Source organism: Cheilinus undulatus, linkage group 3 (genome assembly GCF_018320785.1).
Source record: "Cheilinus undulatus linkage group 3, ASM1832078v1, whole genome shotgun sequence".
NCBI classification, from domain to species: domain Eukaryota; kingdom Metazoa; phylum Chordata; class Actinopteri; order Labriformes; family Labridae; genus Cheilinus; species Cheilinus undulatus.
In genome coordinates this window covers 50,982,296-51,010,251 of record NC_054867.1, presented here as the reverse complement: position 1 = coordinate 51,010,251, position 27,956 = coordinate 50,982,296, and the positions used below count along the sequence as shown (strand labels likewise).

At 37.3% G+C, this 27,956-nt stretch overlaps 1 protein-coding gene across 3 annotated transcripts in view; it reads left to right on the top strand.

The window, feature by feature from the left end:
* Positions 1 to 27,808, top strand: part of pxk (PX domain containing serine/threonine kinase) — a 44,617-nt gene extending 16,809 nt beyond the window's left edge. The window contains exons 4-19 of one of the 3 annotated variants that reach the window (XM_041783034.1): positions 103 to 289; positions 2,823 to 2,900; positions 6,923 to 6,996; positions 7,890 to 7,964; positions 10,083 to 10,187; positions 10,571 to 10,672; positions 10,878 to 11,039; positions 11,588 to 11,705; positions 11,851 to 11,929; positions 13,695 to 13,743; positions 13,823 to 13,900; positions 14,014 to 14,100; positions 14,451 to 14,514; positions 15,540 to 15,599; positions 16,790 to 16,818; positions 22,117 to 22,226. In XM_041783034.1, coding sequence (XP_041638968.1) covers positions 103 to 289; positions 2,823 to 2,900; positions 6,923 to 6,996; positions 7,890 to 7,964; positions 10,083 to 10,187; positions 10,571 to 10,672; positions 10,878 to 11,039; positions 11,588 to 11,705; positions 11,851 to 11,929; positions 13,695 to 13,743; positions 13,823 to 13,900; positions 14,014 to 14,100; positions 14,451 to 14,514; positions 15,540 to 15,599; positions 16,790 to 16,806 — 1,335 coding nt within the window. In that variant the 3' untranslated portion in view covers positions 16,807 to 16,818; positions 22,117 to 22,226. Of the gene's footprint in view, positions 1 to 102; positions 290 to 2,822; positions 2,901 to 6,922; positions 6,997 to 7,889; positions 7,965 to 10,082; positions 10,188 to 10,570; positions 10,673 to 10,877; positions 11,040 to 11,587; positions 11,706 to 11,850; positions 11,930 to 13,694; positions 13,744 to 13,822; positions 13,901 to 14,013; positions 14,101 to 14,450; positions 14,515 to 15,539; positions 16,819 to 22,116 lie in introns of all 3 variants that reach the window. The other 2 variants (XR_005991697.1, XM_041783033.1) reach the window with 2 other exon arrangements.
* Positions 27,809 to 27,956: the final 148 nt, after the last annotated feature.

Below are 27,956 nucleotides of genomic sequence, written 5' to 3'. Positions count from 1 at the left end.
TCCTTTTTTAAACATTTGCATTGGCCATTATTTTCCAGCCAATGCATCTCTAACAAAACCTGAATTATGAAGAGCTCAGTTTCTCCTTCCTCTTCCTCTCAGGTGTGCGGCATCAGCCTCCCTCTCCCTCCAAAGAAGCTGATCGGAAACATGGACAGAGAGTTCATAGCAGAGCGTCAGAGAGGACTGCAGACATACCTGGACTCAATTACCCAGCATCCCTTGCTTTGCAGCTCCTTGTTTGTGAAGAAATTCCTCGATCCTAACAACTACTCTGCCAACTACACAGGTGTGTTGAATCAGCGGTTCTCAACTGGTGGGTTGCGAAACCCTTTTCATTGGGTCCCAAATATGTTCCTGGAAATAAAATTGTGTCAGAAATGTCAACAGAACTCTTTCAAAACAAGCTTTTTTTGCCTCTCATCTTTGATTTGTGGCATGTTTTGCAGCTTTTGGGGTTCAAACTTGGATATTTTTCATAAGATAAACCTGATTGGTCAAAAAAGATCAGAAGTTTGGGTTGCAGTTTTTCACTGGGAAGTTTATTGGTGGGTCCCAAGGCTTGACCAGTTGAGAACCACCGGTGTTAAATGGTGTTTTATTGGTGTTGCATCTTTGATTAACACTGTAGAACCAGTTATTTTATCATGTCAGCCAATAAACGTGAGCAACTATTATGGTTTGTCACTTTACTAAGATACCAAGTAGGTTCCCACTTCTGTCTTTTCTTGTTTTCAGTGAGCAAATAGTACATGACATTGGCAACATATTTGTGTAATTTACATGGTGCTATATCTGTCTTGCTTTTTATGAAATTAGGTGTTTTTATACTTTTATTATACTCTTTAATATCAGTCCTACAAAACAGATACGTTATCATTTTGAAAACACATGCTATCAAAAAGTATCAATAAATTAAAAATTTCTACAACCTAAATATCAGCCATATCATAATTGTAATAACTTCAAATTGCTCATTGCAACTGTTTTTGATAGTCATTGCATGATTTAGACCAGGGGTGTTCAGACTTTTTCAACTGAGGGCCACATACAGAAATATAAAAGGAAGTTGAGGCCACGTAAATATCCACAAGGCTATATGACATTAATTAAGTCAGAAGTAGAATAAAGGAGGAGCTGGGGCGGAGGAAGGTTGCAAGAGCAGCTTGCAGAGAGAGCAGTGGAGCCTGACCAGACAAAAGCAGTGGGAACAAGGCAGCATGAGAGTGACTGGTCTCAGCTGATGTGGGCTTGCATTAGACCAGATCAGCTGATCTGGGCAGAGCTGGACTCCGTAGCCTGCCTGAGCTAATACCAAAAGCTTGATTAAATGGCTAGTAAGGCAAGTAGACAATCAATTCCAGGTTTTTGGTGACGCCAATCAGGCTTCAGGGACCTCTGTTTGGACCCAGCTGCCACTGGCTCCACCCCTTTGATGTTATTGGTGTTGCTGTTTGTTGCTGAAACTCATCAGGGAGTTTGGAAACAAGATGTTATAATTTTGATTGCCATTTTTTTTTACCATGTACAGTGTTGTTTTAGTTAAGTCACAAAAAATCATCAGTAAACTCTTCTTGTTGAGATGTTTGTTTACAGAATTAGCATGGTAGCACCATCTTGTGCTGAAACTATGTGGTACAACACAGCCAAGCACAAGCCCCATGTTCAAATGTGGGCCATTTTTCATTTAATTTCTAGATTTTGCAGCAGGCCACATTTTGCCCCCGGGCCATAGTTTGAACACCCCTAATTTAGACTGTAAGAGTGGAAGAAATTGTCCATAGTGTTTGATGAAGATAAACTTTATTGTTCAGAGTGAGAAATTTGTCTTGGACTCTTCTCCCGTGCTTCAGCCTAAAACCACATTCAACATTATACAAATTACACATGAAAAACTCTTTGACATTAAACAGTGAGTATTGATGAAGAAATATCCGAAGTCCCAACTCTGTGGCTGGTTCAAGTGAGTTTTATTTCCCACACAATGGAGAGAAGAATCTCACAGTGTGACTGTGGGGTTCTCCTCTGCTGATCGGGTTTGAGAGGAGGTTTATAAGCAGGTTTGGATGGAACAAAAGGCTTATCAAAATAGACTGACAGAATCAAAGGAGAATGATAAGACAACACTTAGTTACATACATCACAGGATGCAATCAGTAGAAAGATATGTGATCACTCCAAACATTTGCGTTTCCATGTTGTTTCCTTGGAGAGGTGGCTGGGAGACTAGGCTAACAAAAAGGTGTGAAGAAGGCTCTGGTTTTCTTATAAAATCACAAGGGGATGCATGGGTTAATTGACTGACATTGACATTGACATAAAGTTTTATCCTAAAAAAACTAGAATTTAAATTCCAGTAGATGCTTAGAATAAAAGTCATAAACATGCAAGAAACCACAGTCCTGTCCATTGCCATTCCTGCCTTTTTTGCTGCTATTAAATAACCTGATAGACACAGGAAGAAATGAAATTTAAACCTTTTCAGTTTACTGAGGGGACCCTGAACCCCTTACTAGAGGGCTGCTGTTCATTCTCTGGATGTAAAACATGAATTTCATCATCTCCAGTGTTAGTGGCCTGTTTGAGTGCAGCCTATTCAAAGTTAGTCTGCAGGGTTGTGGGATTTTTACCTCCTATTATTTCCATGCAGTCTGAATCAGTTTCATCAGGTGGATTTTAACTGCACAGCTAGTGGACATGTATAAGATATAGTGTAGACATCAGTTTACAAGTGCTTTTACTTCTTTTGTGGTCTTAAAAAAAAATGCATTACAGCTTCATTAAAGCGTACTCTCTCTGTTTTTCTACCTTTTGTTTCTCAGAGATCGCCCTGCAGCAGGTCTCCATGTACTTCAGGTCAGACCCAAAGTGGGAGGTCCTGGAGCCCCTTAAGGACATGGGTAGGACTCCCTTTAGATGTCAATTCAGTTCTCCATTTTTCATTTAAAAAATAAGAAAAAGTTAACAGCACATCAGAGAAAACATTATACAGTCCCTCATGGACATTAAAGAAAAACAACTGAGCAGGCTCATTTTTTAAATATCAGATATTATGATTACTCTTTATTTGAAGGGGTGTGCATAAGACTGACATAACACTGTCATGACCATGGTATGCCATTTAATATTAATATTAAAGACCCTAAAGTGAGTTATTTAGGGCACTAGTTTGGCTCAGTTGGTAGAGCTGGTTCTCATACACAGAGGCTATAGTCCTCAGTGCACTGGTCTCAGGATCAATAATGAAGGATGGGGGATTTTATTAATCACAATATTGGATATGTAAAAGGTTGGTAACATATGGAGTTAAATTTTAACTTTTACACAACCAATAATGCATCAAAATCCATTTTGTTGTTAATGTTTAAATTGGTGAGGTACAATTGTAAGCCCTTCCCTTACCTCACCTGCACAAATTTCTCTTAACGTTATTTCCTTGGGAAAGCTGTGTACATCAATTGTAATTTCTCTGTGATAACACAATTAAATAAATAATTAGAATGAATAAGAAATGTCCAATACTGTATTTAAAATAATCCCCTACCTGCTTAAACTTTATTTTAAAGAAAATGTTTGTTATATTGAATTTTTCAGTCTTTTTTTCTTAAGAAACAAAACTGACGTAATGTTATCAAAGTAACATTTTTAGAATTAAAATCCAGAAAATGTTAGATAGTTTGTCATAGTAGTTTTGATCTGGAGTGTAGTTAATTAAAAGATTTAACCCCAAAAAGTTGGTAAAATATTGTATGTATAATATTCTGTTTTTTCCTTGATGGCCCTAATGTTGGGAAATTAAAGAAACGCCACAGGGTTAAGGTTTGTTTTTTTTTTTTGTCTGAACAAAGTACTTTTCAACTACCTTTTACAATAAAAGATTGAAATCTTCATGTGTTTGTGGCTTGAAACTAGGGCTGGGAAATTAATCACAAATTAGATTAAAACACAATATGACCTGCTGCAATTTTCAAATTGCAAAAGGTGCGATATTTCTTTAACCTGAAATTTTTGTCAAAATACCAGTTGAAAACCTTTGTTTTGCTGCAGAGATATTATGCATTACATATGCAAAACTTCAAGTGCCATATATTTTTAGAATAACCTACAAAATCTACTTGCTTAATTTTTGCATTTTTTTCTCTTTAAATATAAGAATAACAAGAATTATCATTCCCTTTAATACAACAATTCATATCCAATTTGCAATATGAGTCAAAATCCTCATAATTTGATATATTTTTTTAAATTGCTCAGCCCTGGTTTAATCGACTATCATGTTGGTTATACAGTCATGAACGAAAATGTTGGCACCCCTGGAATTTTTCCAGAAAATACACCATTTCTCCCAGAAATTGTTGCAATTAACAAATGTTTTGGTATACACGTTTATTGCCTTTATGTGCATTAGAGCAATAGAAAAAATTCGAAGAAAAAAGCCAAAATTGACATAATTTCACACAAAACTCAAAAAATGGGCCGGACAAAATTGTTGGCACCCTCTACTTAATATTTGGTTGCACACCTTGGAAAAAAATAACTGAAACCAATCTCTTCCTATAACCATCAACAAGCTTCTTACACCTCTCAACTGGAATTTTGGACCACTCTTCTTTTGCAAACTGCTCCAGGTCTCTCAGATTTGAAGGGTTCCTTCTTGCAACAGCAGTTTTGAGATCTCTCCATAGGTGTTCAATGGGATTTAGATCTGGACTCATTGCTTGCCACTTCAGAACTCGCCAGCGCTTTGTCTCCAACCATTTCTTAGTGCTTTTTGAAGTATGTTTGGGGTCATTGTCCTGCTGGAACACCCATGACCTCTGACACAGACCCAGCTTTCTGACACTAGGCCCTACATTGCAGCCCAAAATTTTTTGATAGTCTCCAGATTTCATGATTCATTGCACACAGTCAAGGCACCCAGTGCCAGAGGCAGCAAAATAATCCCAAAATAGCCTTGAAGCTCCACCATGTTTGACTGTAGGTACTGTGTTCTTTTCTCTGTAGGCCTCATTCTGTTTTCTGTAAACAGTGGAATGACGTGCTTTTCCAAAAAGCTCTACCTTAGTCTCATCTGTCCACAAAATGTTCTCCCAGAAGGATTGAGGCTTACTCAGGTACATTTTTGCAAACTTCAGTCTGGCTTTTTTATGTCTCTTTGTCAGCAGTGGGGTTCTCCTCGGTCTCCTGCCATAGTGCTTCATCTCATTCAGATTACGACGTATGGTTCGAGCTGACACTTTTGCACCCTGAGTCTGCAGGACAGCCTGAATTTGTGTGGAAGTTGACTGAGGATGTTTATCCACTATTCCAACTATCCTGCGTTGCATTCTTTTGTCAGTTTTTCTCTTCCGTCCACATCCAGGGAGATTAGCTACAGTGCCATGGGTTATAAACTTCTCAATTATATTACGCACTATGGACAAAGGAATTTCTAGATCTCTGGAGATGGTCTTTGACCTTGAGATTGTTCATATTTTTCCACAATTTTGCTTCTTAAGTCCTCAGACAGTTCTGGGCTCCTCTTTCTCTCCTCCATGCTTGGTGTGACACACACAGGCACACAACACAAAGGTTGAGTCAACTTTTAGACATTCTAACTGGCTTCAGGTGTGATTTCTAGATTGCCAGCACCTGTTACTGCCACAGGTGAGTTTAAATGAGCATCACATGCTGGAAATAAAATGATTTACCCACAGTTTTAAAAGGGTGCCAACAATTTTGTCCGGCCCATTTTTTGAGTTTTGTGTAAAATTATGTAAATTTTGTCTTTTTTCTTCGATTTTTTTCTATTGCTCTAATGCACATAAAGGCAGTAAACATGTGTATGCCAAAAACGTTTGTAACTGAAACAATTTCTGGGAGAAATGGTGTATTTTCTGGAAAAATTCCAGGGGTGCCAACATTTTCGTCCATGACTGTAGTATAGAATGACTTATTGCCTGTGTTTGCTGGAAAATACATAAGATGAAGGGTTTAAGAAATAATTTCATATTAAATCGGTATTGCAATATTGAGGGCAAAACAATTGCAATTAGATTATTTTCCCAAATCATTCAGCCCCACTTGAAACATAGAAATGGTTCAGGATGATTAACTGAATGATCAAAAAAGGTCCCTATTGATTTTCTTTTATTGGCTTCTTTATCAGATTACTGCTGCAGTCCTAAGCTAGTAAATTAGGGCAAAAACCAGTTCTTTCTTTGACTTTTGGTTTATTGAAATGTTGTAAAGACAACAGGCTATTTCTTATTTATCAACAAAGTCATCAGAAGGTTTTCAGGGACTCTGAATATAAAGGGATTAAATAACAGTTGACTTTTTTTATTGTCTGTATTGTTTTAATCAAACAAATAGAAGGCAGGTTAACACAAAGACTGACAGCCACATTAAGATGATCTGTGAGACAAAGTGTTGTGAAACCTAAATCTAGCTATTGTCTACTTTCATCACTAAGCAATCACATTAATCTCAGTACTTTGATTACAGTGATAATCAGTCTGATAGTGTCAGTTAATTTTAAAGTTGAGATTTTTAGTAAACTTTTGAAACCTTTGGTCATCAGATCCTTCTTTTGGCCCTTAAATTGAATTTAGGAGATAAAATAGATTAAATCTTGTTACAGTTTCTAGATTCGCCTCTAGATACAATGCAGAGTTTATTCACATCAGACAGCTTCTCTTAGATACCTAAAGCAACAGGTCATATCAGACCAAGTTAGGATGAAACTGCAACAACCCTTAGTGTTATGAACTCACCGATAGTGTCTTTCATTATTAGATTTTTACTATTATTTTAAAAGAGGCAAACTGTGTTTCCTCTGTTCTTTGAAAAGTTTATGCAACAATTGAATAGATGTGATATAATTTTAACATTAAACTCTTAATCGTGGAGTTGAAAAGAAAGTGACATGTTTGATTTTCAGGCTGGAGGATTAGGAAGAAATACTTTCTAATCAAGAACAAAGAGCAGCCAAAGGAGAGATATCTGCTGAGCTGGGTGAGTAAAAAAGAAATCGATAACTCCACACTTTCTTGCTCAGTGAACCCATTGTCAAATGTGACAGCAATGGCACATTCAAACTGGCTTAAATCATGTTTCTTCTCATTCTGATGCTGGGTTTGAACTCCAACACATCATCTTCATGACGTCTCCATGCCTAGATTTATTGGCTGCTGCCATGGTCAGGCTGATTAGATATTTGTCTTAATGAGCAGTTGAAAAGGTGTAGCTAATAAAGTGATCCGTGAGTGTATAAATGCATTGAACCAAGCATTTTATTTTAAAATGAAAACATCTCTATACTTTTAACCTTTTGTCACAGATCTTAGAGCAGTGACTGATTGATTTTAAGAGACAACACAAGGAAAAATCTCACAGAGTAAAAATCTTCAGTAAAATCTCAGAACATTAAATTCCTTTCTTCTGATTTTTCCTTAAAAAAGAAAGAGGGGAAAGAAGAAATAGAGGCTTTACCTCTTGGTCTTTATGATGGAGCTTAGTGATTTGCTTCTCATCCTGAAGGGTTTCTTTAGTCCAGCACAAATAAATTTAGTTAAGTTTAAATTCAATCAGATGTACTTTAGGGAAGTCTCTCACTTAGAGGCAACAAATGTTTACAGAATGATGTGGTCTGGATTTATTCATCTTTCACTTTTTATTCTGTTCAGATGATGGATTTGTTTTTGTTGCTGATGATATTTATTGAGTTAAAACTGATTTAGATGACCTCCTTTAAAGCTTCAAAGGGCTTTCAATGGTTGAGAGAAGGCTTTTCAGAACTGTATGTCCTTAATTTAAGTTGTGAAACAGGGGACTTTCCCAGGAAAATGCCAAGTAAACTTCAAAATAACTGATCTCAGTGTGTGTTTCTTTGTTGATGTGTGTTATAGGTGGACCTGGGTCCTGATAAGTTCCTGTCAGACAAAGACCTTCAGTCAGCCATGAAGCTGCTGACCAGCCTCTCTGTAAGTATGGCAAGAAGATGTAGCGACTGTCCAGTGTCCAGATTTATATTTTAGTCACCTTCATCTACTGCTGATGCAATTCAGGAACTTGAAGGGTCATTTCATAGGAGAAGAGTTTACTACTGCTTGTAAAGTTATTTCAAGGGCCAAGAGGGCACTCAGAAATAAGGGAAGAGGAAAAAACAGGACTGAGTGCAAGCCTCCATACTGATAAAAGCCTGGTCTAAGGTCTGGCTGGAGAAGTACTAGCTCACTACTGAGCACTTCTGAGACCCTTGAGAGAAGAACAAAACCCCCATCGCTCCATTAGTGCATGTCCATAGGATCCAGTGTGTGCATGTGTATAGAATCCCCACCTATTAGTGTGCAGCTATGATGTAACCTTAATTTGTTCATCACTTTTTAAAACACAGAGCTACAAAGAACCATAGAGCCGGGGTCATCAAGTAAATTTGCACAAGGGCCAGGTTTAGTTTTGACAGAGACTCTGAGGGCCAGACTTTCAAACAAACAAAAATTAAATAAATATTTTGGGCTAATTAACACATTATTGTATTAGTGTTAGTATTTTCTTTTGAATCCTGGGGAATAGGCCCTCCCAATTGTGATTTAGCACCAATATTAACCCATATTTGACACTTTTTAATCCCTTTTCACTTCTTCATTTGGCTAGTTCTGCAACATTTTTTGCTACCTTTAACCCATTTTGATAATTTTTGACACTTTTAAACCAAGGTTTGCCACTTCTTACCCACTTTACCACTATGTAACCCCTGTTAGCCACTTGACTGCCTATTATTGCCCCTGTGTGCCACTTTTCACTACTTTGCCAGGCTATTTTTGCTATATTTTTTTGCCAATTTTAGTTAATTTTTGATGCTTTGAGCACCTTTTTGCCTCTCTGACCCAGTTTTTGCAATTCTTGGATACCTTTTTACCACTTTTCCTTCATGTGTTATCCCCTTTGTGCTACTTTTTTTTAAATCATTTTTTGCCACTTATCATCTATTTTGCCACTTTTTAACCCCTTTTCATTAATTTGTTTGTACCATTTTTGCCACTTTTAACCTGTTTTTGATACTTTTTACCCCTTTTTTCCTCTTACTTACTCAATTTATGCCACATTTCAACGTTTCAACGTTTTAAAATATAACCTAAAAATATTTACTAATAATGGCTGACAAGTGAATTTCTTTAAAACTAGACCAAATGTTTAGTCGTTCCAAAACTTTTCTATATTAATTGTTGTTACATTACATTGTTACAAAGCCAAACAATACCCTTAAAACCACAGCATCTTCTTTTCTCCTTTTCTGAATTTAATGATTCTTCTGGGGGCCGGATAGGAAGCTTTGGGGGCCTGATATGGCCCTTGGGCAGCCAGATGATGATCAGTGCCATAGAGAGAGAGAGAGTGAGCAAAATCTAGGCACAAAACCAGGCAGAGTACATGAAATAAGACATAAACACGCAAAATGCATGCATATTCACATCCAAACAACAAACTACATGTAAAAACCTCCAGCCAGGTATTCAGCCAGGGGGAAAGAGACTGAATGTAGTATGACTACTGGTACTCCCTTACAGGCTACCAGTATGGGTTATTGGTGCTGATACCATGCCTAAGCACTCATATACATAGAACACTGCAGATTTTGTACTAAGTATGATTTTAAAGCATGATGCTAGCCTCTCGTTATGTGAGTATGTGGTCAGTCTGAGCCATGTCTGCAGTTTGGTGATATTTTAGCATAAAAAGGATGGAATACAGTAGAGAATGAAAACAATGCACTTATAAAAAAGTCAAGGTCAGTTATGGAATCATTAAGTAGTCATATTTGTACTTGACAAGTACTCAAATGTCTGTACTTGTACTTGTCATGAAAAATGTGATATTGGTGGATCCCTAACATCAGATGCACAGAATGAGTTCAGAAAAATTCAGCAGACCTGATATTCTGGATAAAGACTGTTCCAGAGTTCAGGAGCAACCACAGCATATTCAATAATAGAATGAAAATACTAATATCTCTTTTAGGATTAATAAAGTATGTTCTCTCCTCCTTTTGAATTAAGCATGGACTATACCTAATCAAACCTCTCTCTCTTTCTTCTCAGACTCTGTATCTGTGTCCGCTGTTGTTCTCCAGCACCAGTGAGTCTTCAGCTCTGCTCATCAGACCTTTCAGTGAGAGAGGCTCTCTGAGAGACCACATATGCAAGGTAAACACCCAGAGTGTCTGAGTGCCCCTCTGAACATCAACCAGAGCTGTCCTTAAGAGATCTAAGCAGCACACTTTATTTTTTTCAACAGAATGAAGGCACATTTTTGTGCAAATTAAACAGATTTAACATCTAATTTAATCTGTGAATCCAGTTTTTTGTCTTTCATGTGTCTCCAGATCATTTTGCAGTTCAAAGATTTGGCGTTATGAGAAATTTGGGTATTAGTTTTGCCTCCAATCCAACGTAAAAGAGATAAAAAGAATTTAATTTGTGCTCTACAAAGCAGTGACAGTTTTTCTGTGACTCCGGATGAGCCAAAAATATTTTTTTTTTTATTAAATTCCTATGAAACATTCACACTTTCCCCTTTCTTTGTGCAGGTGAAGCCCAGAGAGAGTTACCTGAAGAAGTACTGTAACCCAAAGAAGAGTCAGGGCCTCGAACTGCAGCACATCAAACTGTATGGACGACAGATCCTCGAGGTGAAAACACAGTGATTAACAAGGACACATTCTTTTTTTCTTTTACATTTTACATAACGTACACACGTGACATTTTATATTATTGTGTAAAGAGAAAAAACGCAGACTATAACAAGAAACACATGTAATACAAAAAATGAAAGAAAAAAAAGTGTTAAAGGGGAAAAGATGGAATTTAAATGTGTATATTTCTGCATGTTTTCAGGCTCTGAAGCTCCTTCATGACGGCGGTGTGTTTTTCGGTCACCTAAATGCGTCAAACGTAATCGTGGATGAAGGCGTTTGTCGACTCACGGATGTAGAGAACGGCATGCTGGGAGTTCCCTCAGCGCTGCGGCCAGCCTTCACACAGCTCAGGAAGATAAATGTACGTTAACGTGGAGTAAGCCTGAATGTTGTGAGGTTATTGTTGTTTGACCATGAAATAATTAATAGTTAATAACACATTCAAAAATATGCAAATAAGTCTATTCATAATTGAAACCTTTTACTTTTTTAACATTCAAATTTTATTTCATAAACATGAGAGTTTGCTCTGCCTTTTTAATGGTCAGATTAGCAAGATGGATATGAAACATATCAAAAGTTTAAAGTGGAATGGTGGGCACTGGTTTAGCTCAGTAGGTAATGCAGCTGCCCTTATACAGAGGCTATGGGTCGATCAATTCTCAGTCTCTGCCCTGTTTGATGCATATCTTCCCCCCTTCTCTCCAGCTGACCTGTCTAAATAACAAGGAAAAAGCCCCAAAATTAATATTTATAAAGTTGAACAGTGTCTAAGATAATTACTTGTAAACGGTATTTTGAAATCTGTTGATATTCTACATGTGCTAAGAGATCTTTCACTGTCTTAGCTAACTTTGTCATCTAATGTTTATGATAAATATTTCTGACTTTGTTTACGTGTGTCTGCAGAACACGGAGAGCATCGACGTTTTCTGTTTTGGACATTTACTCTACGAGATGACGTATGGCCGACCACCTGACAGTGTCCCTGTAGATCAGTTCCCTGATGCCCCCTACACCACTGTGGGTCAGTACAGCTGTTTAAAGATTACTAACATGCTATCACAACTCCTCTGTATCTGCAAATGCTGAACCAACTAAAACCTGAAATGTCTCAGAGTGTCTATGTTGGTAATAATCATGATTTAAAGCATGTGTATTTCTGTGCTTAGTGTCTGTGCTGCAGTCCATCCTGTCTCCAGAGGCCTGTAAGAGCAAGATGCCGACAGTGTCAGAGCTCATGCAGACGCCGTGAGTTCACTTACTGTTTTTCAAAGAGCAAAGATGCACAAAATAATCTGTGCACAGTCAGAATCATTACCTTTAATGTTGTAAATCCACTGAATTTAAATACATTTTTCAGTCTGTCAAAAAACGCTAACATAGAAACTTAAGGTTTGATTTGTGTATTGATATGAGTGACTAAAGGCTGAATAACTGCCCATATAATTAACTCACTCAAAAGAGTCTAGAGCAGTAGTTCTCAACCTTTTCAGCCCGCGACCCCCAAAATGAAGGTGCCAGAGATTGGGGACCCCTGCTGTACCTGAAGCTGGCTGAACACAGCCATGCACATTCAAGAATGGTCATATGCAGACAAAGGCTCTCCATAAGGAGGGATAAAGGGGGAGGAGCCAAACTAGGGGGCCCATGGGGGTCAGCAAAATCATGGTCAGAGTTAAGCTGTGATAATCATATTTTAAATTTGACCTGAATAATAACCACTCTTATCAAAGAAACAAATATATCTATTCATTTGTGTAGTAAACAGCCTTCTTAGAATGAAAATAACTTTTGTTTAAAACATATTTAAAATGGGTGAAAGTTGCTTAAATTAGATAATAATGGCAAAAAATTGTGGAAAAGGTGTTGATATTGGATTTTTAAAGAACATAAATGGGTTAAAAGTGGCAAAAAATAGCCAGAAATTGATTAAATTGGCAAAAACTGGCACAAAAAGTGGTAAAAGGGGGTTAAAATATGGCTGAAATTGCGCTAAAGTGCAAAAAGTGGGTGGAAATTAGGTGGAATGGGATGAAAAATTGCTATAAACCCGCAGAAATAGGATAACTGTGGTTAAAATGGGCAAAAAGAGGTGTAAAAAGTGGTTAATAGTGGCAGTAATGAGTCAACAGAGGCAACAATAGGCAAAAAGTGGCATGAATTGGTTTAGAAGTGACAAAAACAGGCAGAAAAAAAGTGGTGAAAAGGGTTTAATATCAACATAAATGGGTTTTAAGTGGCAAAAATGTGCTAAAATTGGTGTTGAAAAGTGATGAAAAGGGGTTAACATTTGGTAAAATTGGTGGTAGGCATCTGGTAACCCCCCCGTCAATCTCTTGCAACCCCAAGGGGGTCCAGACCCCAAGGTTGAGAACCACTGGTCTAGGGCAGATGTTTCACAAGTCTCAGGATTCACTACTCCTCCTTCATGAGGAATCCCCTCTCAAACTTCCAAACACATTTCAATTATTCATATTAAAATAAGAACGTTGCCATTTTTGTCTTTGATGGAAAAAGAACCTTTGACTGAAGCAAAAGAGAAATTATTTCAAAGGCTCTGGGGGGCATGCTTACCTTTTATTTAGCTCCATTTCTTATGCTATAATGGACATTTTGGGTTTTTTCTAAAGATCTCAAAAAGTTGACACATTCATATGGAAATAAACAGTCTTGTTTTTCCAAGATGAGAAGGTAAATAAGTAGAGATCTCAAGAAAACAGCCTAAACGTATTTTTAACTATCCCCTTAGCCATGGCCGAACTGAGTAAAATTAAATGTGTGGATGATTTTTCTGCTAAGTGCTTCAAAATATCATAGACTTTGTAGTGGCTTCAAACTATTATAAAAGTCACTGCTGAGTAGGTTAACTCACAAACTATAAACAAAAGTTCAGCCATGCATCCAATGTCAGCTCAAGAATTTATTAATAAAAACCTTTTAGCAAACTTATACTGACACTTGAAAAATAAACAGTTCCACAGCAACTTTTTTTTCTCATTTGTATGTTTTGCAGGTTGTTCAGTGATGTTCTGCTGCAACAGTCAGAAAAATCACAGATCAAGGTGAGACGCTTGGCCTGATATAACTTTATCTGTGTCAAATTATCTGTCAAATTATAATAATTTTAATCCACCCTTCCAGATTCCCAGCAGGCTAAAAGAAGCACTAAAGACAGCAAAGGAGAGTCTGGAGAAGAGACTACACGAGGAGCAGAGAGTGGTACGTCACTTTATTACATGTTTGATGGTTCTTTTCTCTCTGTTTTAAAATAAAAATATAAAGCTTGCTTATTTCTAACAAGTCTAATCTTGTGTTTTAATGTTTAATTTCAGCTCCACCAGCACAGGAGGCTGACCCGAGCTCAGTCTCATCACGGCTCAGAGGAGGAGAGGAAGAGGAGAAAGATTCTAGCAAGGAAGGTCTGTATCACACAGCAACACAAAGAAACACAATGACATTTGTAAGAAACTCCCTGCTAGTTTCTGGCAAAAGTATTATTTTCAAGCATGCAACAACAATAGATTAAAGAACTCTTAAATTGCTTGTGGGATGTTTTGCTATTTTGCTTGTTGGGTTTGACAAAATGAGGACAGAAACCCACAGGAATGTTTTCCCCAGCATGAGACTTAAATTAACTACATGTATTGAGATTGAGCTGCAAACTAAGTTTTACAGTTAAATATCAACAGTGTCTTTTTGTTTGTTTTCCAAAGTTTGGAACTGATGTCACAGTACATTTTATAACAAAGATGCGTTCTTGTTTTTGCAGAAATCCAGACAGTCAGCGTATGAAAATGAAGAGGACGTGTCCGTTAGAAACAACAATAACTCTGGTAGGTCATCTTTACAACTTAAACTTCTGTTTAGTTAGTTAGCTATACATCTTGTTCTTACCTGTAGTGGATTAGTGGTGGGTTTGCAACACCTTCATCACCGGTTTAAATACATGCATTTAGTTTTAGTGCACACAAGGTGAAACTGATGTCACAGAAAGCTCAGCTTTTGGCTATAATGGCAGGTAGGCAAGTAGTCTACCTGCCAGTAGTCCAGTTGGTACAGCAGGTGCACTTACACAGAGACTGGAGTGCTCAACGCACTAGTAGCAGGATCAACTCCTGATCATGGTACTGTTTGGTACTTGCCTTTGCCCACTCTCCCCTTATTTTCTCTCTTCAGCTGTCCTATCAAAACAAAAACAACAATGGAGCGCAGATGACCTGGTCGTTAGGTCGTGCCCCATATAAGCAGGCAGCCCAGGTTCAAGCCCAGCCTGTGGATTCTTTTCATATGTCTCTCCCTCGTTCTTTCATCCCTGTTTCTAATTCTGTCCACTGTCATCCTCTATCAATAAATGCATAAAAGGCCTAAGATATACAGTTTATCTTCTAAGAAGCACAAAAACAATCTTGTAAAAATAAAAAAAAGGATAATAATAAAGACTAATTTGTGACGGACGACAGCTCAGATTGAGTCCCAGTCTTCTGCAGGATTTGCCAGTCTAGTATCTCGTCACTTGTCCAAAGACAGTCCGAGCTGTCATTGCATTTCCATTTAGAGTCACCATCTAACATAATGAGCATGTTTTTGAACTGTGGAAGGAAGCCAGAGTACCTGGAGTGAACCCTTACATGCAGGGGGAGTGCACGCAAACTCCACACAGAAAAGCTCTGTCTGATCCGGATTCAAACCGCGTACCTTTTAGCTGTGAGGCAACAGTACTCACTGCCACACCTTCATGCATCCTGATCTACCAGTGTTCCTTAAATAAATGAACAGTTGGGATGTCGTTTATCCATGTTCAGACTTCTGATAAAGTTACTGATGGGGATTATTTCTTTGTTTTTGTGTTTATTTTTAGGTTCAGGAGCCAGCTCTCCTCCCACATGTCCCTCATCCCCTACACCACCATCCACTACAGGTACGCCTGTCCGTCTGAACGTCTGTCTGTCCTCCTATCTCTGTTTAACAGAGTTTAATACAAGCCAGTCAGCACCTCGACTGGAGTCTCAGCACGCTGCTCAGATCAATAACAGCATCTTTAATTAACCCTGAATTAATCTGAATTTTGTATGAGTGAATTTTAAATCGACTCACCTGAACTACCTCTCTGTCTGTCTCTTCTCGTCTCTCACCATATGGTTACCTGCTTTTCAGACAGGTATCTGTCTTTGCTGTAACTGTCTTGTTTGGTCTTTAGATGGATGCAGGGTGGGAAACACTGATGCTTTACTTTATTATCAGACATATGAATCCTCTTTGACAGGAAATCCTATCAACAAGACAAATCAGTTGGGCCAGTCTGTCTCTCAGTGCTCTGATTGTTGTACAGTCTTTCACTCATTTGTTTTCTACTAAAGAATAAGTTGGTCTAATATTTTTTAGGACTCTCAACCATACAAAATACAGTTTGATTTTTTTAAGAATGCATCAGTTATTTCCTGATCAGTATTTTTTATCAATTAACAATTAAACAGGGGCTGTTTGTTTATTTTGTGCATTATTTTCAGTGGTAATTGATTCTCATTTGGGGTGTTAATGAGTACATTCAGCAGGAGACCATGGAAAAGGTTTTTTTGGTGAAAGAGGAACACTGTTGAACAAAGGAATTCACTAGCAACACGTGAGTGGAAGTGGGAATAAAATTAGATATTTCCAGTAAGTTTTAGTAAATGTGGCACTTTTCATAGAACAAGGTCACCAAGTGCTTCACAGTGCTTACCATTATAGTGATAAAAACAGCAGATCTTCATAAATATGATCAGTTTTACATCATAGTTTTTCATTTTCCAAGTTACTGAGACACATGTTGCTGTCAGTAAAACTTTATATCCATGAGCAGATTCACTATAAAAACAACAGGCCATCCAGATGTAGCCCTTCAGTTTTCTACGTATTTTGACAGAAATGTGGCATCAGTTTTCTACCCTGGCATACATGTCTCCTCTCCTCTCCTCTCCTCTCCTCTCCTTTCCTCCTCTCCTTGTTTCTCCTCCTCTTTCCTCCTCTCTCTCCTTTCCTCCTCCTTGTCCTGGTGAAACTGTAAATGCTAATTGGACAGATAATGGTCATCTCCCTTTCTCTCCTCTTCTTGTGCCGTCTCCACCATAGAGCATGCTCCATTCTGACCATGTCGTTGGGTAAAGTAAAAGATTTATGATGTCGATTACAATGATGATGATGATGATGATGAAGGTCTCTGGTGGTTTTTGAAGATGTGGTACACCCTGGCCTCCCAGCATGCTCTTGTCACAGATATAATCTCAGAATGATAACAGTTAGGACAGAGAATAACTCGAAGTCTGCTGCAAAGTTGAGTTTATTATAACATTAAAGTGGTTTAGATTATTTTAGGCTGAATTTAAATGTGATTTCTCATCCTGACACTGGAATAGAAATGGGAAAAATATTAATAAAGCAAAATATTATTGTCCCTACTTGTGTAATATAATCATTGAATCCCTGATGCTAATTATCAGAAATTTTCTAAGGACAAACAGGGTGCTTTAAACAGATTTTCCTGCTAATTTGACTCAAATCACTTCTCTACTTCATGACTTTTCACAGTGATGCTTATGATATGAATGAGGTAAATGAAGACAGAATGTTTTTTTGTTTTATAAGATTTCTTTTTTTACCTGTATCTTAATTTAGACGAGACAGTGTGTAGAGTCAGAAAGTTGGTAGAGAGAGTTTAGTGAACAAAATGTGGAAGAGGAGGCACAATCCCTGCATGAACAGAGGTTTACTGGCCAAAGATGGACTAGAGGACGATATCAGAGAGTCCATGCATACTTCTGTACTCAGGGTTTTAAAGTTTCAAGGTAACGAGCTGCTGGCCTTGATCAGGGTGCACATACAGCTTTTAAAAAAACCTCACAATCTGCAATGATGCCCAAACCTCTCAGACATGAATCTCCTCCAGTATTCAGACCTGCAGTTCTCATTGGAGATTGTGATCTGTCAGTTCTGTCTGTCTGCTCAATCAGTCGCTTGTAGCATGTCCGTCTCTGTTTCTGTTTTTATGTTCTGTCTGCCTTTGTGTGGGGTTGTGGAGTGGGTTATTATAATGAACTTTATCACATCTTTGAAGCTTTCACTTTCAATAACAAACCCCTGAAATACACTCATATTAAACTAGCATTAATCCACACTATTGGTAGAGGTTTCTTTCTTGTCTTACACAGTTGCCCTTTAATTATTAAAAAAAAAAATAAATCATTTTGTGAGATATTCGGAAACTGCAATAAGGATCTAAAAAAAAAGCCAGATAATATTTTGTAGCATTTGACTATATATATATATATATATATATAGTTTTGGTTTTTTTAATTAAGAATAAGCCTTTTGTTCATGCACAAGCAGGGTCCTCCTCCACAAACTCCGTCGCATTTCTACAGAACCACAGAAGAGTCTACATCACAGTTAAACGTTCCTTTAATTCCAGTGGTTAACACCAGAAGTGAGCTTTGCAATCTAGAATCTAACTGTTGCGTATTTCAGTTGGATAATCCCAGTTTTACTCGCTGTGTCTTTAAACGAGTGACAAGCAATATGTATATATTTTAAATTCAATTGGTGTGTCATTTATGACAGTAGCAGGAAAGTCATTGTAAACCAGATAGAAAATACATTTCAAGTCTTTAAAAGCTAAGAACAAAAGCATAACACAAAGTTCAGTTACCAAGGAAAATATAAAAGAGATCTCTAGATTATGCTTAACATAGGAGCTATTTTTGGATGAAATTGAAAGAAACATAGAAGTCCAAGACAACCAGTAATCACAAAAATAATTATGATAATATAATAATTATTATGATAATCAAATAGTAATATTATTAAGATGATAGTAGTAATAATAATAATAATAATAATAAAAAAAGAATATTATATAGTCGCATAAAAAACAATGATGCTAATAATAATAATAGTAATAATCACAAAAGAATAAAATAATGTATTATATTATTGTTAATAAAATTGTTATGATAAAAGTAATAAAAACAATAATGATAGTAAAAATAATGGTAATAATAGTTATTACAGTTATTATTATTATTATATTAATAATAATGACAAAAGAATAAATTATAGCATTATATTATTGTCAATAAAAAAAATTTTGATAAAAGTAATCATGGTTATTATTATTAATAATAATAATAATTATTATTGTTGTTTTTATTACTTTTAATATAACTATTTTGATAACAATAATGATAATAAGTGATTTGTTGTTAATACACATGCAACCTCGACAAAAAATGATCCATTTTATATTTTTAAAAATATATATGTTAAAATTAGCTACTAGAAAGAACAGAAATTGCATAATTTTGAAAAATGTAAATAGAATAAGGAGCAGTTTCTTAAGCTTGTTTTATTAGTTTGTAGGTTATTTAGTCAGCAGATTTTGCAGATGTGAACACAGATATCAGATTTATTTTTGAAATGCTGACACTGCTGAACTCTTATTTTTTTTTTGTCATAAGAGGACTCCAGAAATATTGAAACTGATCTTGACTACAGTTTTATGTCAAGATTCACATCAATAAACACAAAAGTTTCTGCCTGACTAAATGAAAGTGTTAAACAGCCATACTGAAGATAATCCTTCTCCACTGCAAGCAAATCTGCTTTTTCAAATGTTTCCGTTTTTGTTTTTTGTTTTTATTTTCAGGCTTGTTTTCTTGTCCAGATGCTCATTATTCCTTGCAGTGAGGGGTTTCTTCAGGGTTGGTTTCCTTTCATTACGCTGCAGACAAATCTCCAAGGGTTCAGACTCAGAGTGGAGTCTGAGGATCCAGTCTGGGCTTTTTACCTCTGCTTCATGTTCATGTCAAGCTCTCCACCATTTTGCCTCTCTGCCTGTAGTCCCTGGGTTTTTCCTCAGTTTGGGATGCAAAATGGTGCAGCTGACCAAAATAGACAAGTTTAAAGTTCAATTCACCATCAGTTCACTCCATAGATGGAAGGGAAACGTGCTTAAAACAAACATATGGGGCACAAGAGCTAATCAAGGATGTGTGATATAATCCACATGATATGATTGACAGACAAAAGCTTTAAAAGTGTTATATCGTTATCAGTAGATATGAAAGATTTTGCAGATTTTTACTTAAATTTGATTTAAATATTCTCAATGATAGATCTCTTTCCTCCTTCATAGCGACACTCTAAGGCTCATGGGTACTGTAGATTAAAGAGAGATTACATTAAAACAGATGGGATGTTTGTGACTAATGGTTATAGGATGTCCATTGACTTCAGGAACGCTTGAGCCATTAAACTCTGTGAGGATATAAGGACCTAGAACTTTCTTTGTACTGTCTCTATGTGTCTGCTCTGTATTTTTAAAAGCCTTTAAGTTCCTCAGTTTGAGGCATTAATTAAGTTTGAACTGATGGTGATTTGACTTCAGCCTGATCCCTGATGTGAAGAAGCTGGTTTCACAGAGAAAAACTCTTTACAGAAACAGTCACTATTATTCTGAAAAAATCCAAGAAAGCACTAACCATGCAAAGCAGATGGATACGCCCGTTTCCATGTTTCTCACCAGCGAATCCATCTTGAAAGGCTCTCACCTGCCCGGTAAAAAAGTGACAGGACCAATCAGCACCGAGGGGCAGTACTTTTGGGTACGACGGAGTCGTGACATAAGCAAGCAATGAGAGAGGCCGGTGCAACTGTGGCTGAAGACATTAGCGTGAATGCTGCCAGCACCAGTTTTATCAGAACTTAACAAAATTTCTTCATTAAAAGAAGAAGAAAGACCAGCAGTGAGTTTTTTTCTTTTCAAAAACAACAAAAGTTGAGTACTTACATGTCTACAGTCGTCATGGTTCACGTTACGCAGTTCTCTATGGAGTTTACTCCTCGGTAGCGGCTACGTCACGTGTTTTGTTCCTCTGATTGGTCCGTAAAGATGTGATAGAACGTTCATCCAATCACCCTCTGAGTTTTTTTCAAAGGTTCTGCCCTTTCCCAAACACTGTCTATGGGAGGTTTTCCAGATGGATGTGTGACACAAATCCATCCACCTTTTTATAGGTGACTGCTTCATTGAGTATCCAAGAGGTATAGAAATACATTATCACAATGAAATGATTATAGACTGTAGAAAATATTACATGAAATCTGTGTGATGTCACCCATTGGTACCCAAGCCATTTTTGGAGCCATTGTGCAAAGGTTAAAGATCTTTGCACACAGTTTTTCCATCTACAAGAAATAAAATCTCATGTTGTGTTGAATATATTTGCACACTGATACCAAAACTTTGTACATTTTTTTTCCAGAACAGGTTCAATTCTTATTTATTTCACATCTATCCAAATAATTCAAATGGGTGATTGACTTTACAGATAGATAGATACTTTATTAACCCCAAGGGTAATTTAAGGTATCCAGTAGCAGCTTACAGACACATAAGAGACATTTTTGACTTTTCAGAGTCACGACTGCAACTCTCTCTCCACTAAATAAAGGTCCCAAATTGTACTCACAACTCTGCCATAAAGGAGCAGAATTGAACGATGTGCTCTCTCTCTCTCCAAGCTCGTACAGCGATGTGGCACACAAGCTTGTGCAAATACCCATATGAAGGTCTCCCTCAGGATTGGATAGACTCATTGCCTTTTTTTAACCTTTTCAATGAGTGAAAGAGCCACAGAATCATTTTCACTGCTTTTTCCTTAAAGTAAGAAAACATTTTTCCTCATACTACGAACTTTGACAATGAAAAGAAAAATAAATGCATCAGACTTGGTGTGTGCAAGGATCGGGTGCATGACATTTTTTAGACAACAGATTCAAACAAGAAAAGGTTTAAACCTTGTATAATGGCTGACTGCAACTATCTGGGATGCCTGTTGAAATGCCTGACTGAAATGTGTTTTGGCAGAGGGATGTGAGGACAGGGGAGACAGCTAACCTGGCATGAACTGCCAGGTGATGAACTGTTTCATATATGTACTGCTTGGATTTATTTCATCCTCATCTATGAATCTTCCATAGAAAGCATTTGGGAAGGGCAGGACTTTTCAAATGATTCTCACAAGGTGATTGGAGTAACATTCCATTGATCACATTTGTGACGAGCCAATCAGCTGTGCTTCTCCTGAGCTGACATGCTACCACTGCTGTAGTTGTGAATGGTGGAGCTCTTCGGTGAATTGATTAATGCCAAGGCCAGTTAGGAGACGTGCAAAAAAATCTTCTCTGCCAACACAAGCTTTCGATGCAACTATAAGTTCTTGTCTTGTCTTCTCTGCATTTATTTCCAGTCTGACAGTAAGTTTAAGACCAGCATAAGCCAGAAAACCAGTGGAATGTTTCTTTGTGAAACCAGCTACTGAGGAAATGCATGCAGCCAACAACTACGGTATTTGTTCAGTAATATAAATTCTGAAATCTCCCTTTTGCTGTCTTTCCTACAGGAGGCCAGGCTGCTCCTCCTCCTCCTCCTCCTCCTCCCCCTCCTCCCATGCTGAACTCCTCCTCTTGTCCTCCTCCTCCTCCTCTGTCCTTCTCTGACAGAGCAGGGGGAGGCCGCAGCGCTTTGCTGAGCTCCATCCAGACTTTCAGTAAGGGCAAACTGAAGAAGGCCGAGACCACCGACCGCAGCAAACCCATCATCTGACCCTGACCCCTCTTTAAACCATCACTACGGCAACATGACTGATATACGCACTGGTTCTTCACTGTGGTCTGAACTGGGTCAGGTTATCGCCTCTGGGATGTGGAAGGAATCACTAACAAAGAGGAAATCCAAGTAACTTTTTGTTTTTTATCATTATTTCTGCTTTTCCTGCTGTTAAACTTTAAAATCTGTAGCTGTGGTTAGACAGATTGCAGAACAGGAGATGAGAAATGGCTGCTGTGGTGTGCCATTTTTAGACAATCCTCCAGATCCGAGGGTTTGCTTTCTTTGTCCTCTTTGTCACCATGCGACATCCACCAAACTCCAGATATTAAAGAACAGGGTTTTCTGGTTGACCTGCTGCTTTAGCTCCCAGCAAACTGGCCTCTTTTCTGCGCTTCTTGCTTAAAACCTTTGCTTTTGGACAGTAGGGATTTGATTTTTGGGAGCCACTGTGGACGCCTCATCTTAGATGATGAGGTTTAATTTCCTGGATCTAAAACTCTTCAGGTCAGAGCTGTGACGCTGTCATGGTACCATGCTGATCCTGATCCTGGAGCAGCAGACAAACCGGACCAAACTCCAGCTTTCCTCCACCAGAAATCATCTCAGTGTCTTTGACATGTAGCCTCCAGACTCTGCTGAGACTGTCACTGCAGGACGTCAGTGACGAAGAAAACGAGCTGTCGTCAAGCTGATTCTGCCTACAATTAAGTCCCTTCAAATCATTTTCTTATATCAAGTGCAGACTTTTATAAAAACTCAGAAGATTCTAGTCATGTCTGCACACTGAGTCAAGGAAAAGAAAGCAGATTTATGCATTTAAAGCACGAAAAGCAATTTTATCTTCAAATAAATAAAAGAAATTATGTTTATTTATTGGAAATGAGTAAAGAATTCTTACCTAATAATGGATTTATTTTCACTCGTTTTAAGAAACTGAGACAAATGGATCCGATCAGAAAGATGTTTTAGTGTCCACCTGAAACCCTATTTAAGCTTGGAGTCACATCTGCATTTGTTTGGTTGAGAATTAAGTTTGATTAATTTGGTGTTTTTCATTCACCAGTTTGAGATTTTTGCAGTGAGATTACAATAGTTGAACCATTACATGGATCCTTTGCAGTTTCCCATTTCACCATAAAAACAGAGATATATCAAGATTATGTTTGAGTTAGAGCGAGGTGTCCAAGTTTTGCTCTGTTCATCTCTGTAAACATCTGGCCTTCTGTCTAGTTGTTTTTAGGTATGAAAGACCAAATCTGCTGGAGTGAAATGTTTGCACAAAGTAGAGCACAAAATGAAGGCAGAGCTGCATAAAACCCAGAAGTGTTAATCTTGGTGCCCCCGATCCCGTATATCCACATATTTGATATGCATTTATCGATGATTGTTATGCCCTTTTTATTTAAATTTAGTAAACTTATGTTAGATTTTGTTGGAAAATTGATGGGAACTAAGCAATCACAAACCAAGTCTGGATAATCAAAGTGGAATTTACCCACCATAATGAGTCCAACAGAAATAAAACTGCCACGTATTGAATTTAGGACCATTAGCAGATAAAACATGCAGAAATATGGGCAGGAAGCAGCTGCTCTGTCCAGTAGAAGTAATGTTTCTGGTTTGCTTAATTTCAGACTTGCACTTTGGTTGCTCAGATGTCTGCACTGTCACCGATCAGATCAGGAATCTGCAACGAAAAGTTCAGCTCTAAGGACATATTGAGGTCTGAAATGCACCATTTTCTCCCCGATATTTTGGCTGGAGAATTAAAAAACATTACTGCCAATAATGACAGATTAACCCTCTTTGCTTTGGTTTTATTGAATATCCAAAAATGTCCTGATGCTTTTGTATGCTCTAGCCTACAAACCTCATCACTGCTCATTTTTGTTTTGAAGAATGCACCAGGTTTTCATTTCTCTTCTTCTTATGCGTCCACTCTTAAAATTGACTTACAAAGACTTAAAATTTGCTGCAGTGAGAACATCTTTCATAGTTATTTAAAGATAAGTGTAATGATAATTGATAAGAAAAAGCATGAAGATTTATGAATAGGAAAACTTCCCACATCCCAATCCCACACCCAAAACACCGAATTTTATGTCACTCAAAGTTTGACTCTTGACAGCTTGATTTATTCTAACAGGTGTTGAGTGTGTTGTTCTTTGCATCATTAAGGTATGAGTTAAAACCTTGGTTCTCAACTGGTGGGCGGGCTGGGGCCCAAAGGGGGTTAGGGAAGCCATTTTCAGTGGGTCCCAGGATGACTAAAAATTAATACTGCAATATCATCAAACACTCCTTACCAATACATGTGTCAATACAGATGTTACAGAATCTATATGGCTGTAAATGCTGTGACGACGATGTTAAAATAAAACCCTATGGCACAGTCAAGAAAAAAGTCAACAGGTAGCAGTAGATGTTAAACAGCATGATGCAGCACTGTCTCATGCCTTACACTAAAACAAGTTAGAAGTTGTACTCACACCATCAACATGTATCCTGGATTTTATCCACTGCCAGTACGCTAAAAGCTAAAATACTGGATTATATTAGGTTTCTTCAAACACTAATTCCCAACACCGGGAATTGAACATGACCATTAAAGCTGTGCAGTAAACAAGGTAAAACACTGCAGAAACACCATTCTTCTTCGACACAGGACACCAGGCTAATTAGCGGTTTGCAACAACAGCAAGGCTCACCGGGCTAATCTGTGTCGTCCCAACTAGCATTGAATGACGATGTAAAGTCAAAATTTCCCATAACTTCTTAACAGGATCAAGAGATCATCAGCAACTTTATGCTTTATTTGTACAGCCATAAGCCAAACAGTAGTGCTGGTAACCAAGGCTTAAGGTAGGTGCATTAAAATAGTGAGTAATGCTGGTTAATTCCTACTTGTCCATTCATCACAGAAACTGCAGTGCTTCAGATTTATTCAGATGCAAAACAAAGTCATTTTTACAAATGCAAGTAGGCTTATACTTAAGTGAAACCACATTATTTTATGAAAAACAAAGGGAAGACAGACAACAGAGGTGGGCATTTTAAGTTTAAAAACTCAAATATTACTATGTCTGCATTTATAAATAGTTTTGTTGATCATAAGTAGACCATTTTAATTTACTTGGCTCTCTGAGGATGTGAACTTGCGTGTTTAAAACTCTAGGGTCCTTAAAACTATACATTTCCTGTTCATCTCTTTAATAAAGGACAGCTGCTGTAGAGAATTCTATCAAGGACCTATTTATTAAGATGTGATTAAGATTAAGATTTATTATCCCAAATCAGCGACAGTAACGTGACTACTATTGTATATTGAGGCTTTGAGAAATACCCATCCTTAGTCTCAGATGTGTGTCTGGAAAAATATTTAGCAAAACATCCATGATGTGCTTTTATTTTGAAGAATATAATTGAAAAATGTAAGAAGTTCGGGTTACATTTTTTTTTATCAAGGAGGTGATGATTGGTTCTGATACTAGACCAGTTAAGAACCACTGATTTATAACAGCAACCAGTGCATAATTGGTGAATTATTACAACCATGTAAATAAAAATAAATAATTAGGGCTTCACATTTTTAATCACGATGAATCTCCAGATATCTGTTGTTAGTTGAGATTAATTGTATCCTTATTAACACATTTTAAAGCTCCACTTTTTTGCATCTAAAATTATTTTGTTATTTGGGATTTTTCTACTGTCTAAAATCAAGGGTAACTTACTTCCTGTTTGGATACAGACCTGCAATTAAAAGTAGACTGAAGCATATAATGTGAACTTAACCTCGGAAAAAGAACTTGATATGGATTGGAAAGACAATAAAGGAACAATATAAAGTTAGATCTTTGATAATACAAGGCTCAGATGGCTTTTAACTTGTCCACTGAGCTGTCTGTGAGTTTTTAAAGGTAAATGAGACACTAAGGAGCAGAGGGGGACTTATTTTACATCACTGTGGCTGCAGGAAGGCACTGATGTGGATTTACCCAAGTGTGCTAACGGACGATAAAGCATGAAATTAATCACAATTAAAAATTAAATGAGTGCACTAGTAGTGGATTGTAGTTAGTCGTGATTAATCTTGACAGCCCTATGAATAATTTTAGCAAAAGGATGGATCTCACTGCAGCAAGTTTTACACAATTTTAAGAACAACCTGAGGGCCTACAAGGCCAGCAAAGAAGCAAACATAATATTCAGGTTCTCAGAGCTTTGATTTGTTTTCTTTACAAGACCTGAGTCAAATCTGTAGACATAAACACACCTAACAGCAGTCATAGCGCTGACTATTAGAGTTCCCTCCACTTGCCATTGAGAGTTAATTTTTGCCCCATGTTATGTTGTATTTTTCCTCTGTTTAATTTTATTGTGCCATATGCATCCTTGTGCCTGGAATGAAAAGCTGAATGTTATGGGTTCTGTCTTTGTCAAAGTATTATTTGTGATCAGATGTTTGGTGTTGAAAAGGAGCCGTCTCAATGGGATATTAACTCTTTAACACACAGGATGCAGCAAACAATGCAAAAAAATTAAAACAGCCAAAGCTTAAAAAACTATCCTAATTCTACATGACAAGTGAGGATGAGGAAAATGAATCAGAAAAAAATTGCAAACTCCCGCCCACTGTCTGAATCACATAAAAACTAAATGTTGTTTAGTGTGCAGGAGTTTAACTGCAGTTTCTTATCATTGAACAAAACAATTTACTCACTAGTGAGTGTCTAGGACATCTATTTTTGTGCCTTTGGTATCAAAACCAGTATTGATATGGTTTGATGTTTACTCGTATCAAATGTGAGGACCTAATCAGACCAGCCTCCCTTAACCCTATGATCAGCTCCCTCTTATTTTGTGGAGAAAACTGCACATGTAGCACAAACATCCTGTGTGTTAAAGTGTTACTTTCCTGTCAGCCGAGCTGCTGCTCAGACTCTTTTGGGATTTTTGACATCCGGTAACTCTTTCTTCCTGATGATTCTGATCACTTCAGTCTGAGTTTTACCCCTTTAGAATGATTGTTTTTATCAGCTGCTTCATGCTTAAACTATATGTTTTTTATTATTCAGTGCAATCCGGTCCAGTGCGATGGTCTTCACACCTTGAATGGTCATTGAATTGTTTCTGAATGTTTCTCTGCAGCACTTTACCAAGGAGGGGTGGAAGCCAAGTCCAGAGGTGTTTATGTTTGTGTGGAAATAAATTCATTGGGATGATGCTGGATTACATGTTCATTAAGTATGAAAACCACTCTGTTATCTCCAGGCCATTTACATTTATATCATACAAGATGCATAGAATATTTTATTCCAGGTTTGTGTTTTTAGAAAATATTTCCTCTACATTAAACTCATCATTAAATGCAGCAACAAAGGACTCTCCTCATTATAGATATTAAAATGAAAACATCTACCAACCCTGCTGTGATGACATGAAAACTGTATCAGCTGAATGAACGTTTGATTAAAAGTGGTTAAAGAAAATTGTCTTTTGTCACTTTTTAAAAGATGTATTTTGGGGCTTTTTATGCCTTTATTCAGAAAGGACAACAGTGGATAGAGGGAATCAGTCTTTTTTCTTTTTCTATATTGCAGCCTGATGCAACAATCAAAAAAATTGAAA